This window comes from Balaenoptera musculus, chromosome 3, assembly GCF_009873245.2.
Source record: "Balaenoptera musculus isolate JJ_BM4_2016_0621 chromosome 3, mBalMus1.pri.v3, whole genome shotgun sequence".
In the NCBI taxonomy this organism is placed as follows: domain Eukaryota; kingdom Metazoa; phylum Chordata; class Mammalia; order Artiodactyla; family Balaenopteridae; genus Balaenoptera; species Balaenoptera musculus.
In genome coordinates this window covers 141563349-141581288 of record NC_045787.1, presented here as the reverse complement: position 1 = coordinate 141581288, position 17940 = coordinate 141563349, and the positions used below count along the sequence as shown (strand labels likewise).

Sequence of the window (17940 nt, the reverse complement as noted above, 5' to 3'; positions counted from 1 at the left end):
GGCAGATGCTGAATATTTAGGATACGTAAAGCCATGCTATACTCAAAGAACTATCTCTCTTCTTAATTAGCTTTCAGTTTGGTGGAGGGGTATAAGTACATAAATAACTAAAATTAAAAGTATACAATATATTTATAAGTGTAAACAGAAGCTGTAAATAAATTTGAAGTTACTTAATATTGATCAGTAAATGGCAGGTGTTATCATGAAAACATAAATGAATATATCGATGATTTCCTACTATAGAGAGTATAGGGGTCATTTCTTCTACCAATAATTCTACCAATTCTGACTGGAGAAACGAGAGAAAAAAATGGAGAAAGGAACTAAAATTTATTTTAAAACTCTTATGTAGAATGATCTTAACTAGAGCTCTTATTCTTTATTCTCCAAACAATATACTTATCACTATTTTATAATGAGGAAACTGAGGATCAGAGAGTTTAAGAGCGTTTAAGGCTACACAGCAAGAAAATAGCATATCTGGGTTTTGAACCCAAATTCATTTGCTTCTAAAGCTAATAAAGTCTCCCCATACAGTACATTTCTTCCTCTTCTACTATGGACGGAGCCCAACCCATATATGAACAAAATATTCGGCTATAGAAGAGGTCAAGTAGGGAATTTTGTTGATCAGATTACTGAGATATGAAAATGTGTGGTGAGACATGAGATGTGATACTGAAACGCGTATCCGAGCTAGGATGTGGAGAGTGTTGAATACTGGTTAGGGAGTTTGCTTGTTAGTATGTAACACTGGAGACATTGTTGATTATCACATTGTGGGAAACGAGAGTGGCTACTAGTGGCATCTAGTGGGCAAGAGGCAAGGTATGTGGCTAAATATCCTACATTACACAAGACAGCTCCCACAATAAACAATTCTCTGTTCTGAAATGTCAGTAGTACTGAGGTTGAGAAACCCTGATGTGGATAATTGGAATCCATTAAGGTGTTTTAAGGTATGTACGTATGCTTTAAAACAATCACTCTGACCTCAAATTTAGGGAAAATTGTAGTTTAGGACCTGACTGGAGACAAACAAGACAGTTCACAGATTATGGTAGATTTACACTGTAAATCTGCAAAGGAGATAAGAGCAATGACCATGAGATAAGAGATAAACTGAAAGATACTGCACAGGTGAAATTAAAATTGTGATGATCACTGATTCCTTTCTCTCTCTTTTGGAAGTCCTACTTAACATCCAAGGATTAATTCCAGGTTTTTATCAATAGCCTGAGTGAATAGACAGATGAGAATGCCATGAATTTAGAAATGGACGCTAAGTGGAAAAGAAGCCCTGCTATATGCTAGTCATTATTTTTTATGGAAAAGTTTAAGTAATATCACTTTTGAACATATTTAGTTGGTGATATCAATGAAAAATCAGTAGCTATGAAATGTCTAGTAGATATTTGGAAATACAGTGGTTTTTGAGAGCAATGTCACTTAGAGATGTAGATTCCCGCAGCCATCTGGATAAAAATGACATTAAGAGCAGGGGTGAGAAGGAAAATTCCTTATTAGAGTCAAGATAAAAAAAATAGAGATGACAGCTAAAGACAGAACTATACCAGGAACCTCTACATTTGCTTTGCAGAAAGATGAATATTAGTGCCCAAGAGACAGGAAGAACTCATAACTCTCTGACTGAAATATCCAGTGAGTTAGCAAAAGAAACTGAAAATGAGAGCTAAAAGGAGAATGTGAGTTTAGAGAGTGCTATCAAGATGGTAGGGGCAGTCAGCATTGCTTAATTTTTAGTGCTACAAAGAAGGTGGTCAGTGGGCTTGAAGATTGAGATCTCCTTTAAGACTGAGATGTTCAGTTATGGATATTAAGAGATCATGAGCACTTTTAACCACATTATAGGGGCTGAAGCTGGATGGCCATGAGCTGAGACATAAATCACAGGTTGAAGAGAGAAAAGTTTGGAGTTGAAGGGAAGGAGGAAGATAGAGAAATGTGAATACCACAGAAAGCAATATTTTCTTAGTAAGAATACACCTATTTTTCTCCTACTCACACACAGATAACTAAGTATATATTCAGAGTGAGTAAAGCTAAAAACTTCTAAGACTTGCAATTAAGAAATAACATCAACTAAAAACAAAAAACACCTCCTACAATTTGGGTTGTGTGTTTATTTCTTTGGGCCTCTAATCAAATCAGACTTTGACATATATAAAGACCATGGAGAGTTCCTAGCTACTCCATTATTTCCCAGACTGGTCTAGGAATTGGGACAAGTTCAAAAGCTAGTGACAAATAGGATTTTTCTGCCCTCACCTTGAAGAATGGTTTGTGTGTACAGGTGGGACCTGAAGAGCTGCATGTTTTGAAACCTTCCCAGGTGATTGTGATGAAGGTGCTCCTCAAAACAAATTTTGAGAGTTCTATCACACTCTTCTCATTTTGATAATCAGGGTAAGCCAAATCCAAGGTCAGAGAGCCACCAAAAGAAAGTGCAGGAGCTGGAATTCAACTCCCCTGACTTGGACACCAAAGCTCCTCCATTAGACAGCCTGACTCTTTTCTGCAGAGGACAAACTGGGGATCTGGTGTCTTCTAATCCATGGGTGTACATCATCAGGATCTAGCACATTGCCTTCAGGGTTATTAAAGCCAATCTGTAAATATATGCTCAGATTTGTCTCTTAAATGTATCAGGTACCGGGATTAGGACATAAGAAAATCGATGAGATCTCTGGCACATCAATCTCATCCTCAGTGCCATTTTGGTGTTTGGTTTTTTTAAAAATTTTTATTGGAGTATAGTTGATTTACAATGTTGTGTTAGTTTCAGGTGTACAGCAAAGTGAATCAGTTATACATATACATATATCCACTCTTTATTTTTTTTTTAGATTCTTTTCCCATACAGGCCATTACAGAGTATTGAGTAGAGTTCCCTGTGCTGTACAGCAGGTTCTTATTAGTTATCTATTTTATATACAGTAATGTGTTATGGTGTGTTTTTTAAATGTCTCTTTTCTTCCCTGGATAAAAGCTTACCAGATGTCACGTGGAGAAAGGCTATGTCTAACCTCCAGGTTCTTGCTGCTGATGGAAAAACTCAGAGATAATTTCTTTTCAAGGTCAAATTGCTCACCTTACTGTCTGTTTCACCCTCCAGGAGAATATGTTGTTATGACCACTCATTTCCACCTGAAGAGAAAGATTGGCTATTTTGTTATTCAAACATACCTGCCATGCATAATGACGGTTATTCTCTCCCAAGTCTCGTTCTGGCTCAACAGAGAGTCTGTACCAGCAAGGACTGTCTTTGGTAAGTGCCAATCAAGACGCCCATGCAAGGGTCTGGAGGGCAAGTTGTATCATATCTGTGACATGGCAGATAGAATGAAAAAAATAATAATACATTAAAATCTGAAGTTAGTACAATAGGAATGTTCAAGGAATTACCATTCTCATTATGACATGATTGTAAAAAAATTCTTTTTTTAAAATAGCAAGCTGTTTCAGTGTATGTTAATCGATGGGATTAATGAACACTTTATTTGCTATTTTAGGAGAAAAATGGAATGAAGCAGGCATAAAATGCATGTGATAGATTAAAATGCAGACATAGAAACATGAATACTTACATCATACACTTAGAATCATTTAGAATCTAATGATTCTAAAACATTAACACTTAAATCATACATTTAGAATCATGTGTCAGGGTATTTTTTAAGAATCTGAGAAAATATAGTATCAGCAGAACTACTTCCTTACATATATGAAAGCAAGTGGTCCTTATGTAGAAAGAACTCATTGATGACCATGATACCAGTACAGGAATATCTCATTTTACCCAATGTGTGCACTTCTGAAGAGTTACAGATATTTTTTTCTATGAAAATATTTTAAATGCCTTAGATGCTTTAAGTCAGTCTAATGGAAAAATGTTTAAAGGGTAATAACTTTTTACTAATAGGAAAACTCACTCCCTAATTTATAATTTTAGAAGTTTGTATTTCATATAAACAGGTATTTCCTGCCTGTATCATAGTACACTGTCTTAAGTGTACTTTTCAGACTGATGAAAACAAGATTTCATCACCAAAAACTTACTGATTCATTCATTCACTCATTCAATCACTGACTTTTTCTTTGAAATCTACTATGAGGTCCTACTATGTTCTATGCATGGAATGTAGCTGTTACCCTAACATAAACCATTCTTTTCATGAATGTTAAATTCTGGAGCTTAAAATTTGAATAACAATAAAATCATGCAGAATACTCATTGAATGCTTTTATATCAGGCTTTGTTCTATGAAACAACCCTATATTATCTTATTTAACACTAAAAGAATCCTCTGTAATATTATCCCTGTGGTGTAGACAAGAAAGCTAAGGAGCGAGATATTAAGTAACTTGCCCAAGTTCAGAAGCTATGAGGTGAAGAAGTCTGGAGTAAGACCCAGCCTCTTAGCTCTAGAGTCTGTGCGCTTAATGATGATGAGGTACAACTACCCATGTACTGCCTCCTGCAATGACAAGGCATGGAACGGGGTTGTCGTGGGCAACATAATTCATCTGGAAATTATAACCACATATTTAATTGGTGAAAGGTACAATTGTCAAGGTTCATTCCAAAAATATCAACTAGGCACATGCTATGTTTAAAACCCTTTACTACAAAACAGAAGACTTCAGGTGCTTACAATCTAAACTGAGGATTATTCTTGTGCAGAGAATATGCACAATATGCCCTGTGGCATCAGTCATCTCAGGAAAAAAAGCAGGACTCTGTTACAAGGGCCCAGAAAAACATCTTTTCTTTTGAACTTAGCAAGGTGCTTCTGGGTTGGAAACCATGAAATCTTTGCTGTGACATTAGCCTAAGAACACAGCTAAATCAAGACCCAGAATGATTCCACCTGCAGAGCAAAAGAGTAGTTCATTTAAAACTCTTTTTTTCCCTTAACACAATTTGTAAATATTAACTAGTGCGTACGCCACTTATTAGAACTGAAGATTGAACTCTTGTCAGATGCTCAGTTCTATATGTGTATGTAGTTTGAGCCCTTTATTCACTTGAATTTTTTTTAAATGAGAACAAAAGACATGGACTTTATGTTTTATGTTTATTTTTGTAGAATGAGCCCAGCACTATAGTGAAAATGATTTTTTAAAATGCTCACTTCCCCCGCCTCGGCCCCCAACAAATCCTACCCTTCCTGTTTGGAAATCCCCTAAAGCACTTTGGAATGTTTTATAAGTCAAAAACCTTGTTCTTAACATTTTCAAAAGTCTGCTATCTCAGCCGACTCATGCCCTTTTGGTAAACATAACTGCATATCTGTAAACTCAACCATGGCAAGTGTTTCTGTGTATCAAGTTATATATTTCTAATGTTTTAAGTTCAATAAAATCACAAATACAATTTTCTGAGACCTTCAGCCTTCTAACATTTATTTAGTACACGTCTCTATTCCTTCTAGTGTGTGCTCAGCACATTCCTCTGAGCTGTGGGGAATGCCTGAGAGGGTCATGGGTATTTAAAGAAAAAATACCAAAGGGAAAAAATAAAGCAAAAGTTGTACCTTATAACAGTTTATTAAATGGCATCCAAAATGCAACAAAGCTGGAGCCATTTCATGTCTTAAAACATCATCTTCTTGACCTTCCATGCTCTTTCTCATTTGGAGGCTGTGGTCATGTAATTTTGCTGCCGGATAGACCCAAGTTTTAGGTTCAATCTTCAGTCTTCTAAGTGTCAGTTACCTATAAAATGCGAGTACAATTAAAATAAAATAGTGCCATTTAAAAGATTAGGTGAGAAAAATAAAATAAAATTTGGAAATTGTTGGGCTCAATACTTGAAACTTAATAGATACTCAACATATTTTTGGTTTTTTCCCTTTCCCTGTAGCAGGAATTGTAAGACAACACACACACACACACACACACACACACACACACACACACACACACACACCTCTCTTTATGTTATTCTTAACTGTTTTAAATTTATGGATACATTTTTTTTAAGAACACTCATTCCCCAATTACTTTTAACAGTTGGTTGCCCACATAAACCAAAATTCAAATAAAAAATGGAATTCACTTTAGCGGGGATTTATCCAAAAGGACTGAAGTTGTCAATAATAAGTTACTAACTTTGGGGCTTCCCTGGTGGCACAGTGGTTAAGAATCCGCCTGCCAATGCAGGCGACATGCGTTCGAGCCCTTGTCCGGGAAGATCCCACATGCCACGGAGCAACTAAGCCCATGCGCCACAACTACTGAGCCTGTACTCTAGAGCCCACAAGTCACAACTACTGAGCCCACGCTCTAGAGCCCGTAATCTGCAACAAGAGAAGCCACCGCAATGAGAAGCCCATGCACTGTAATGAAGAGTAGCCCCCGCTCACCGCAACTAGAGAAAGCCTGAGTGCAGCAGCGAAGACCCAACACAGCCAAAAACTAAAAAAATGTTATTAACTTTGTCCTTAGTAAGTATCAGGCTAAGTGCTAAACACTTTATTACATTATTTTATTTAATACTCACAATAGCCCTCTGAGTTAGACTTATTAAAATTAATTTATAAGGAAATAATTACAAAAAATCCAGAAGCTCAGAGCTGTGAGGCAATTTTCCCAACATCACTCAGCAGTTACAGAGCTGGGATTTGAAACTGGGTTGCTCTGTTCTCCAAATACTGACATTTAATTACCTTGCTCTTTGCTCAAGTTAATATTGATATGTAAATTTGGGGGCTATTTTCCCGCCAATATTCCTTAAACCATTTGTTGGTTACATAATATGGTTAATGCCCCAGAACTTTCTGCAACACCTCCAATGTTCATAGTAAGTCTACTTCCTACAACTGTGACCATGTATCAAAAATATGTTAATAAAAATCTCAGTGTTTCTTCTTAGTCCTATCACTTTCTAATAGACTTACAAAGATCATCTATCTTGATAATCGCGGAAACTAGGGAATATTGGATGGTTTAAAACAGCTTAGAAAAATTAGCCACCTACCAGCTGTGTAACCCTGCTGATTCTCTAAAATTAATCAAAAGGGGGAATCATAGGTATGAGTTTTAGACACATAGGATGACAATATCTTCTGTGGCAATAATTTACTTATCTTTAAAATGCTTTCACATATTATTATATTTAATCCTCAAATAATCTTGTAAATGTGCAGAACTTTTCCTCTCTTAGAATTTCAACAATGATGTAGACAATCAAGAGAATGAAGTTTAAATCATCACTTTTACAGTTATGGAGACTGAGGGCCCTAGAAGTTAACTCGCTTACTCAAGGCTATAGAGCTAAGAAGTAGTGAGGAACTAGTTACTGGAAGAGGTTAAGATTTTTTCAACACCATGCAACCTAAGCCACCCCCACTGGGTTCCTGTGATTTTTTTTCATACATTTTCAAATGGCTTAAAAGGGAACTTACAGTATTCTAACTAGTTTAGTGCATTACATAGAGTAGGTTGATAATATTAATTTGTTAAATGAACATTAATGGATGTCATCATTCACATACCAACTCATATAATAATCTAAGTAAACTAAAAGCAACTGACTTGAAAATTGCTTTGAATATAGGTGATTTTAATCAGTAGGGATAGATTCACAGAATAGGGAAGATAGGGCAGAGAGAGTAAGACTGTGGACATTTGAATCAGATGAATGTGTTCAAATTTGGTTTTGCTACTTCTGAGCTATGTGACCTCAAGCAAGTTACATGCAACTTATTTCAGGAACATCTTCAAAAGAGTAGCTATTTGAAGAATCAGGAAAATATAGTATAAAGGCCAAAGAGTTAATAATGTAACAAGATATTATCCTAAAATAATTTAATTATCTATCAATGATGAATTATCAAAAAGTTATTGGTTTCTTGGATTGTACATTCAAAGTACACAGGTAGAATATTAAACAGAGCTGAGATCCAGAGATTACTTATGGATCAAGGACAGTGAAGATACCTGCTTTCCTTTTCCTAGAGTTGGGGACAGTGAAGGAATATTATTTCCTTTCCTACCCAGGACACCATGTTCAAGACGCCTATTTACAGGAGTTCACTATCTTATTAACAGCTTCTCAACAGCAGAGGAGTTTATCCCTCCAAAAGCTCTCCATCAATACTGCCATACCATGAACTTCAAACTACACTGGGGTTAAATTAAAACTCATCCATCCCAAACCAAAATGGGATGAACTTGAAAACACACTCTGTCTGTGTTTCCCTTTACATAAGTAGGCTGACCTCAGTGATGAAAGTTTGTAGTATGAACCTACAAATTCACTTTCTTTCTTTACAGGAGTAACAACTGTGCTCACCATGACAACTTTGAGTATCAGTGCCAGAAATTCCCTCCCTAAGGTGGCTTATGCAACTGCTATGGATTGGTTTATTGCAGTGTGCTATGCCTTTGTATTCTCAGCTCTAATTGAGTTTGCCACAGTAAACTATTTCACCAAAAGAGGTTATGCATGGGATGGCAAAAGTGTGGTTCCAGAAAAGGTAAATGCTTTAATATTTCCTGTGATATAGCACTATTATGTCTTTTTGAACATATAGGATGGGATGTTTGGACTTGGGGGAATGGATGAAGAATGCAGAGAGAGGGTAAAGAGGATTCTTTGTTTCTTATGTCACAAATGATTAAGTGCTGTGAGAATTTTGTTATTGCTAAGGAAAGGTTGTTTCAGTGGATAGATGTTCAGAGTAGAAGGAATGAGATAAAGGAGAAACACAAAGGTAAACATCTCTCCTCAAATATGCTTTCCTATGGTCCCCATTGATGTGAGAACAGTTTTAACAAACCTGACATTAGGAGCAATTATGCCATTATAATTTTTGTAACTTGAAAATTATAGTCTTCTGGTTGTTTTCCAAGCCTAATAACTTTGGTCATAAATGTTATTACTTTAATGGCTCAATTGAATTGAGCTTGCAAAATGCATTATCTCTAATTTTCACTAAAGGGTAGGAAACACATTTTCTTTTTCCAAAATAGAGGTTTGCTTTAAGAAACATAGCACACAGAATTCACAGAAAAATTCTTCACTGTAGAAAATTATCAAGTCAAGAATATCATTGTTCTTCTCAATTAGAACCTACTTTAGAGTGGATTTTAAAGCATAGTTGGGAGGGACTTCCCCCATGGTCCGGTGGTTAAGACTCTTCCTTCCAATTCAGGTGGTGAGGGTTCCATCCCTGGTCAGGGAACTAAGGTCCTGCATGCTGCAGGGTGCAGCCAAAATAAATAAGTAAATAAATAAAGCACAGCTGGGGAGGATATTTCTACTTCTGAGGTTTGAAGGAAAAATATGTCAAAATGCAAGGGAGCCTTGGGATGGTGGAAAGAAGGGCAAAGTCAGAGACAAAGAGATTCTAAGACATCTAAAAGTAATCTAGGAGGAATCACTCTACAGCAAATATAGAATTCTAGTGTCTTGAGTCAGTCCCTAAATATACAGTTCTGTGGTCAAACACACTTGAATAATTCTGCATACTGTCACCAAGTCACAGTATATTAAAGAGTCTGAGAGGGTGTATAGTAAAGAAATCCATTTAATGATGTTTTTACCATAGCTCCACAAATATACTAGAAAAGAGGATCCTTTGTGTTGGAAACATCTACCACATTTAATAGAATCTAAAGTGTTACTGATTATACGATGTACCACTAATATACGTATACATAAGAAAGAAAATATGCTGCCAAGCAAAAGCTCTTTGAGCTTTACCTTTCAGCCACAGGTGAATCAGTTGAACACCTCGATGATCTTGTACACAAGCAACAGCAGAGAATGTTCTGTATCAGATGCACTATCACAACCAAAATGGGCCAGAACCAGTCCTCAAAATTCACCTTGCCTTGAAACATCCTTGCCCAGTATAAAAAAGTCTCTGAATTTTCAAATCAAGAGCCTTGGCTCAGGTTCAGTAAAGAGGAGACAAGACAAAAGGGACTGCATTTACCAGTTGGAGAAAGGGGTGACAGAGTGGAGACAGCATTTTGTCTAATACTTACCTTAGCCACTGATGGCCTCCATTTGTCCTAGAACAGAAGGGCAGTCCCAAAGGAAAGAGCACCAAAACTGAAGATGAGTGATCATAAGACACTACCAATTGTAAGACATAGCCCAAAGTCACAGATGTGGACATTTAAAAAATGCACATCTTAGAATCACTGGCATACTCTATTAAAGTTCTTCAGAATTAATTATATGCAAACATCGGTAACATGCAACTGAAAAATGAAATGCAAGCACTGGGAAAAGTTGCTTTTCTATCTTAATCCTTTCTTTCCATGCTGCAAGAGGCCAATGTCTTTCTGATTGTGGCTCATCAGTATCAGTTGTCAATGACTTGTTAGATGAATTGAACTTGATCTGGAAAGCACAGAATTTGGGTTGAGGCATTGGTGAGCTCATAGTTGAGTTTGTATTTCTCTCTTTCTGACCGTGTGTTAGTCTTTCAAGTGCTGTGTCTCAAACAAAATATTTCAATCTCTATCAATCTACAGTCCATGTTATTCAGTGTACATATATAGATATAGGTATGGTCATATCTACATCTCTCTCTCTGTATATATATATTTTTATGTATATATATAGATAGATAGATAGATGCATATACATAATGCCTATATCTGTCATCCTAATGAGAAAGAGAATATTTTTTATAATTTATCTATGTCTCTGTAAAAATCTTCCCCAGGGCTTTGCCAGTTTGATTAGCTTATAATAAGGAGATTGATCACGGTGTGATCCAGGTCTCATTTTGACATTCAGAGAGAATAAATAACATATTTCTCCTGTGACCAGGTGAGTGTTTTCAGGAGAGGTAAAATTTCAATCTCTGACATGGTATAACTTCAACAACAAAAAAAAGAAAATCCCCATAGGGCATCATGTTTTCAAGCAAGCATATAGTAGCCTTCTTAAGATCCATCCTCATATGTCTAATTGCTGAAAAAAATACCAACTTCTTGATGAATATGGGGGAGCTCAGTATTTTCAGAAATGAAAAAAACTATATTATTTCCTGAGAAACGAACCAGATATTTCTAAATATCCTTTTCAACATGATGCTGCAAAAAGAAAGAAAGAAAGAAAACACTTAAGTTGAGAAAACTTAGTATTAGGGTATTATGATAAATTGGCAGTGGGAGAGACGAAATCTACCAATAATACAAACTCTTCTCCAAGAATTGTTCCTGTGGCAGATTATTCATTTCAGTTTATCTAATAAGGTGTCTGTCACTCAACAAATTTTGTTTAGATTAGAACCCATTGCCTCTCTTAAACATCAGAGTGCATATACATTTTATCTAAAGGACATACATGCTTTTCAATGTATCCTTTAATATTAGATCTGCTATTTTCTAAGCAGTGGACTCTATACAAGTTCAGTCTGGCTGTTTGTGTTGAAATAATTCATATAAATTTTTGACTTGTAGTCATTTGGACCACATTCAGAGAGAATCAATTTTACTCATTTTATTTTTGTACAAATAATTATAGAAATTTCTGTCAATCCTCCTAAAGCTTAAGCAAATCTGCCTTCACTATGAAATGGGTGTACACTTGAACTAAGTGACCTTACTTTTAATGGTCTAATACTAGGAGAAAAAAAAATCTGGGCTTTTTTTTTTTAAGTCCCAGTGAATGTATGCTTAAGGATTTGGAGAGGAGAAAAGGTAGCAGATAGGTCATGGAGTTGGATAATAAAGAAATTAACCTGTTAAAATTGCACCTTGTGAGTGAGAAGTATCAGCTCTTCTAGAAGTAATATTTTATTCTGATTTGATGTTAAAAATACAGATTGTCCAGAGTATATCGAGGCTGGTTGGTCAAGTTTAGCTGCTCATGAACATTCTCTGTGTAGTTTTTTCACAATGTCAATAATCAGGCTTCACTTCCCTAGGAGTTCTGATTCAAAATGCAAGATTGTGCCCAAGACATTTACACTTAAAAAAATTTTTTTTTTTTTTTTAATTTATTTATTTATTTATTTATTTTTGGCAGTGTTGGGTCTTCGTTTCTGTGCGAGGGCTTTCTCTAGTTGCGGCGAGCGGGCGCCACTCTTCATCGCGGTGCGCGGGCCTCTCACTATCGCGGCCTCTCGTTGCGGAGCACAGGCTCCAGACGCGCAGGCTCAGTAGTTGTGGCGCACGGGCTTAGTTGCTCCACGGCATGTGGGATTTTCCCAGACCAGGGCTCGAACCCGTGTCCCCTGCATTGGCAGGCAGATTCTCAACCACTGCGCCACCAGGGAAGCCCAAAAAATTTTAACTGGTGATTTAGTGTGCACAAAAAAACAAGGCTCACTCTTCTAGACTAGTGCTATCCAGCAGGAATATAAGTGAGCCACAAATGTGAGCCATATATATAATTAACATATTTCTGGTAGCCTTATTTAAAAAGTACAAACCAGTGAAATTAAGTTTAATAATGTACTTTAGCCAATATATCAAAAATATCCTCTTTAAATATAAATAATTCTAAACATTATTTAGGAGAAATATTGTACTTTTTTTTATTTTTCATACTAAGCCTTCAAAATCCTATGTGTACTTTATACTTCCAGAACATCTCAAATTAGACTAGCCACATTACAAGTGCTCAATAGTCACAAGTTACTAATGGCAACTGTATCAGAGCACATAGCTCTAAACAATGATACACTTTATTTTTGAGAAATGTCTGTATGACAGAAACTCTAAGAAATACTGCACTTGTCAATTACTGCACAGATAACATTGATAAGCAGCTAACTCTGAGCAAGAATTGAATTCAGGATATCCTGACTACCCCTGCTTTGTCACTTCCCCATTGGAAACATGGGGAGAAGGAGCAAATAATAATTAGCTCAGCAATTTTTCACTGCAAAACAAAATACCCCAAACTTAGTGACCTAAAACAACCACCAAGCATTTTGGACTGGGAAAAACCTGATGGTATTTCTATTAGTCTGACCTGGGCTCATGCCAAAAAGTCCTTGATACGTGGTCATACTTGGTCCTGCCCAAAACATCCATAAGACGTTTGGTCCACACCAAAGGACTTTGTTATTTGATCCTGTCCAAAACCATTTGGCATGGACCCGATATGCTCATGGACATTTTGGATAGGAGCACATTTCAAGGACTTGGCGTAAACCAAATGTCTTACGGACCAACTGTCTTATGGACATTTTGGACAGGAACAAATGTCCTGCAAGGTCACTTGTCAATCTTATAACTAGATGTTTGTATCTGCGTTTTTCATTTTTCCCCAAAATGCAGTCGTAAATTACATTCCTTAAATTTTAAATAAAGCACATGTTTGAGTTCTAAAGTAAAGGTCACTTTGCTCAGCAACTTATAAACGTGCTTCCCACCATTTACTAAACAAAATACTTTTACTCTTTCCTTCTACAGCCAAAGAAAATGAAGGATCCTCTCATTAAGAAAAATAACACTTATGCTCCGACAGCAACCAGCTACACACCTAATTTGGCCAGGGGTGACCCCGGCTTAGCCACCATTGCTAAAAGTGCAACCATAGAACCAAAAGAAGTCAAGACGGAAACAAAACCACCAGAACCGAAGAAAACCTTTAACAGTGTCAGCAAAATTGACCGACTGTCAAGAATAGCCTTCCCGCTGTTATTCGGAATCTTTAACTTGGTCTATTGGGCTACATATTTAAACAGAGAGCCTCAGCTAAAAGCCCCTACCCCACATCAATAGGTCCTGTCATTCACATTCTGTTGTTCAGTCCTCTGCACTGGGAATTGCTCTCTGTTCTCAACGCAGTAATTCCCATCTGCTTTATTGCCTCTGTCTTAAAGAATTTGAAGATTTCCTTATTTCCATAATTCATATAAGAACAACAGACCCCTGTCTGGCAGTCCAGAGCAGAGCATACAGCTGAGAGACAGGATTCTGAAAGAGGGAGCAAGAGAGAAAAATCATGACAGAAGGAGACAGAAGGGAAGAGAGAGGAAAGGTGGGGGAAGTAGGTCCAAAGACATGAGGAAAATAGAAGAAAAATCAAACTTAACTCTATAACTCTGGGTCATTTGTAGATATATATTTCCAAATATTCTAGAAGAAAAGATACTGTATATGTCAAAAATATTTTTATGTGAAGGTGTTTAAAAGAATAAATTATAAATGTTTAATGAAGAAGCATTTTAAAAAATCTATGTCTCTATTGCACAAACTACAATGTGCTTCTTACATTTCTGTTTTGTTTTTTAAACCGATGTATAGCTTTAACATTCTGTTTCCAAAGCTAAAGATCCCCATTCTTTCTCCTTTTAAGAAATGCCTAATGCATTATTTTGTTGTTAAATGCTATTTTAAAATTTATGGAAATTGCATTGGCAAATGTGCAGTTACTCACTGTAGAGCACATTTAATCCAATGGAGACAAATGCTTTAAATAGGCTGCTTTACTATCATCTGAGCTTTTACCACTAGACTCAATGAGGAGTCATTTTAACAGATACACACTCAATAAAACTAAAAAAAGAAATAATAAATTTAAATAGAACAATTTTAAAAGATTTATTTTCCATCCTGTCTATATCCAGATAGCACATGCATCCAATAATCACTGGATTTTCATTCTGAAGATGTTTTTAGAGGGGCAAAAATATTTTGCAAGCTCTAGAATTGTTGAATGTATTATTTTATATAACAGTATATTAAAAGCTTTAGATTGAAATTTATGACTAGTAAACAAATATAGAATATATAAATTATATATGTAAATATACGGCATGAGATTGTACAATTTTTTACTTTTTTAAAGGTTGTGTTCTTAAAATATTGTGTAGGACTCACCGCTCTTAGCTGTTAGAATGTTGCTAAATGCTATGGAAATCCTTTTAGAGCCTGCATTTAAGACCAGAACAGCCTGAAGGAATCAGATGGAAGTTCCAATATATGGGTATAAAATCTACTTATGGAGAGAAAGCTTGTAATTCAAACTGTTGTCCAGTGTACAGCAGTAAATCAGTTGCTATCTGCTCAAGTCATCCCACATTTCCCTATTTTAGGCTCTTGTGATATAGAAAGAAAATGGAAAAGCATTAGTGGGAGCTAGAAAATCAACTGTATGTTATTGCTATCTTTGCTGATACCAACTATTTCAATAAGTGTTGTACCATATGTAGCATTAAATATAAAAATAAATGAAAGAATGTACAGGAAATGGCTTTTATTGAGTAATATTACATTTCATTTATACTGTAGCAATATATTTGTAGGCATACTACGTAAGGGCTTTAATGACAAGAGGTCCATTAATACTCCCTATGAAAATTCTAGTCTGTTTCATTACTTCCCAGATGTTTTAGAAATAAATATTTATGCAGAAGGTATTTTTGAAGCCTCCTTTTGTCTGACAGAATTTCAGAGATATTTAAAATTAGTGTCCAGAATCCACAGGTTATGATCTAACCGCATTTAGAATACTATGACATAAACCTGTCGTCATAATTACCAAATAAGACAGTTGGGATCCATACCCAAGTTTTGAGCAATGTTTGTCTCAAAAAGCTGCTATCCAATGATGCAGGAAAATACAGTTTGTGTTTTCCTCAGCAAACTCTGGTTTTCTTTTTAAATGTGCTTTATTGTTTGATATGGTCCTGCCTAAATTCAATGAGCTAGCCCAATAAAGGCTGAACCAAGGATATTTCATCCTTCGGTATCATGTGTAGATATCATGTATAGAAATAAAGTAAAATATGGCTCTAACTTCTGTGTTGCTGTTAATCTTGTTATTTTGGGGGCGTTAATCTAATGTGTTTATTAAGAGCATTTTATCTTCCAGACTCCTCATAGCTAACATTCGGTCTGTATTTTGCTCATTAGATGTGAATATTTCTTATTAGTCTGCTTTCTGCTATGCAATGACTGCATTTCTATCATTTCTTAGTTTGTTAGTATATGTGGACAGTATTCTATTGTATAAATTGATTGCACAACTTATCAAAGACAAATGATTCTATGTAGCTTTTCTACCGTGCTTTGCTAAACCATGTAATACTAGTTAAGTCTTCCTTGAAAATAAAGATACACTCTTATAGAGGACAGTTCCTGTAAACTCCCAGGAAAAATTTTTTAAAGATGACACTGAATGTTTATTGCACCTTAGTGCAGTGAAGTGGCAATAAAACCTAACATGAATCGAGGTTGTTTATGGCAGATGCATGTATTGCTTTACAGAGTTTAGCAAAAGCTCTTAATTTTATGTCATACTGTATTCTATTATAATAATAAAGCTAACATTATTCAGTAAAAAATGGAATGCTTGACTTTCTTTTCATGTTATCAATATGACCTACCGTTGCCTTGTTTTAAAATATTTTCAAGTAGTAGCACCTAAAAGTGCCAAGTGCTAATAAGAATCTAGGCTACTCAGAAGATTTTTGAAGATGCATCAATAGTATGATCCTAAACTATGATTTTAAATGAATCACTTTCAAAAAGGGGAATTGTTAAACACCTGGTATCTGGTGCTGCCAGTAGCACCTCAACTCAAAATTTATAAAGCATAAATAGAAAAGAGTCAACATACTGAAACAATAGTAGTTTGTTCATCTCTATTGTTAATACAGTCGATTTGTTTTCTGATCTACTCCCGGGAGACTGGTTTAATTGTTTTAGAGGAAGAGTCTGAGCATTATACTTTTAAAAGCTCCCGCAGAGCTATTACATTCCTTAATGTTTCTATAAGCACAAAGTTAAAGTACAAAACACTGAGAGGGACCTTCAAGATGGTGGAAAACTAAGACATGGAGATCACCTTCCTCCCCACAAATACATCAAAAATACATCTACATGTGGAACAGCTCCTACAGAACACCTACTGAACGCTGGCAGAAGACCTCAGCCTTCCTAAAAGGCAAGAAACTCCCACATACTTGGATAGGGCAAAAGAAAAAAGGAAAAACAGAGAAAAAAGAATAGGGACGGGACCTGCACCTCTGAGAGGGAGCTGTGACGTAGGAAAAGTTTCCACACACTAGGAAGCCCCTTCGTGGGCAGAGACCGGGGTGTGGGCGGCAGGGAAACATTGGAGCCACCAAAGAGAGTGCAGCAACAGGGGTGCAGAGGGCAAAGCAGAGAGATTCCTGCACAGAGGATCGGTGCCAACCAGCACTCACCAGCCCGAGAGGCTTGTCAGCCCCCCCGCCGGGGCGGGCGGGGGCTGGGAGCTGAGGCTCAGTCTTTGGTCGGATCGCAGGGAGAGGACTGGGGTTGGCGGCGTGAACACAGCCTGAAGGGGGCTAGAGCACCACAGCTGGCCAGGAGGGAGTCCGGGAGAAGGTCTGGAGCTGCCGAAGAGGCAAGAGACCATTGTTTCAGGGTGCACAAGGAGGGGGGATTCAGAGCGCCGCTTAAACGTGCTCCAGAGATGGGTGCCAGCCGTGGCTATCAGCGCGGACCCCAGAGATGGGCATGAAACGCTAAGGCTGCTGCTGCCGCCACCAAGAAGCCTGTGTGCAAGCACAGGTCACTCTCCACACCTCCCCTCCCGGGAGCCTGTGCAGCCCGCCACTGCCAGGGTCCCGTGATCCAGGGACAACTTCCCCGGAGAACGCACGGCGTGCCTCAGGCTGGTGCAACGTCACGCCGGCCTCTGCCACCGCAGGCTCGCCCCACATCCGTACTCCTCCCTCCCCCTGGCCTGAGTGAGTCAGAGCCCTCGAATCAGCTGCTCCTTTAACCCTGTCCTGTCTGGGTGGGGAACAGACGCCCTCAGGCAACCTACACGCAGAGGCAGGGCCAAATCCAAAGCTGAACACCGGGAGCTGTACGAACAAAGAAGAGAAAGGGAAAATTCTCCCAGCAGCCTCAGAAGCAGCAGATTAAATCTCCACAATCAACTTGAGGTACCCTGCATCTGTGGAATACCTGAATAGACAACGAATCATCCCAAATCTG

At 37.3% G+C, this 17940-nt stretch overlaps 1 protein-coding gene across 2 annotated transcripts in view; it reads left to right on the top strand.

Annotated features, from left to right (window-relative positions):
• Positions 1-16295, top strand: part of GABRA1 (gamma-aminobutyric acid type A receptor subunit alpha1) — a 59397-nt gene extending 43102 nt beyond the window's left edge. Inside the window, exons 9-11 of one of the 2 annotated variants that reach the window (XM_036848863.1) lie at positions 3140-3292; positions 8305-8507; positions 13417-16295. In XM_036848863.1, coding sequence (XP_036704758.1) covers positions 3140-3292; positions 8305-8507; positions 13417-13728 — 668 coding nt within the window. In that variant the 3' untranslated portion in view covers positions 13729-16295. The remainder of the gene's footprint in view (positions 1-3139; positions 3293-8304; positions 8508-13416) is intronic. The other variant, XM_036848864.1, reaches the window with a different exon arrangement.
• Positions 16296-17940: the final 1645 nt, after the last annotated feature.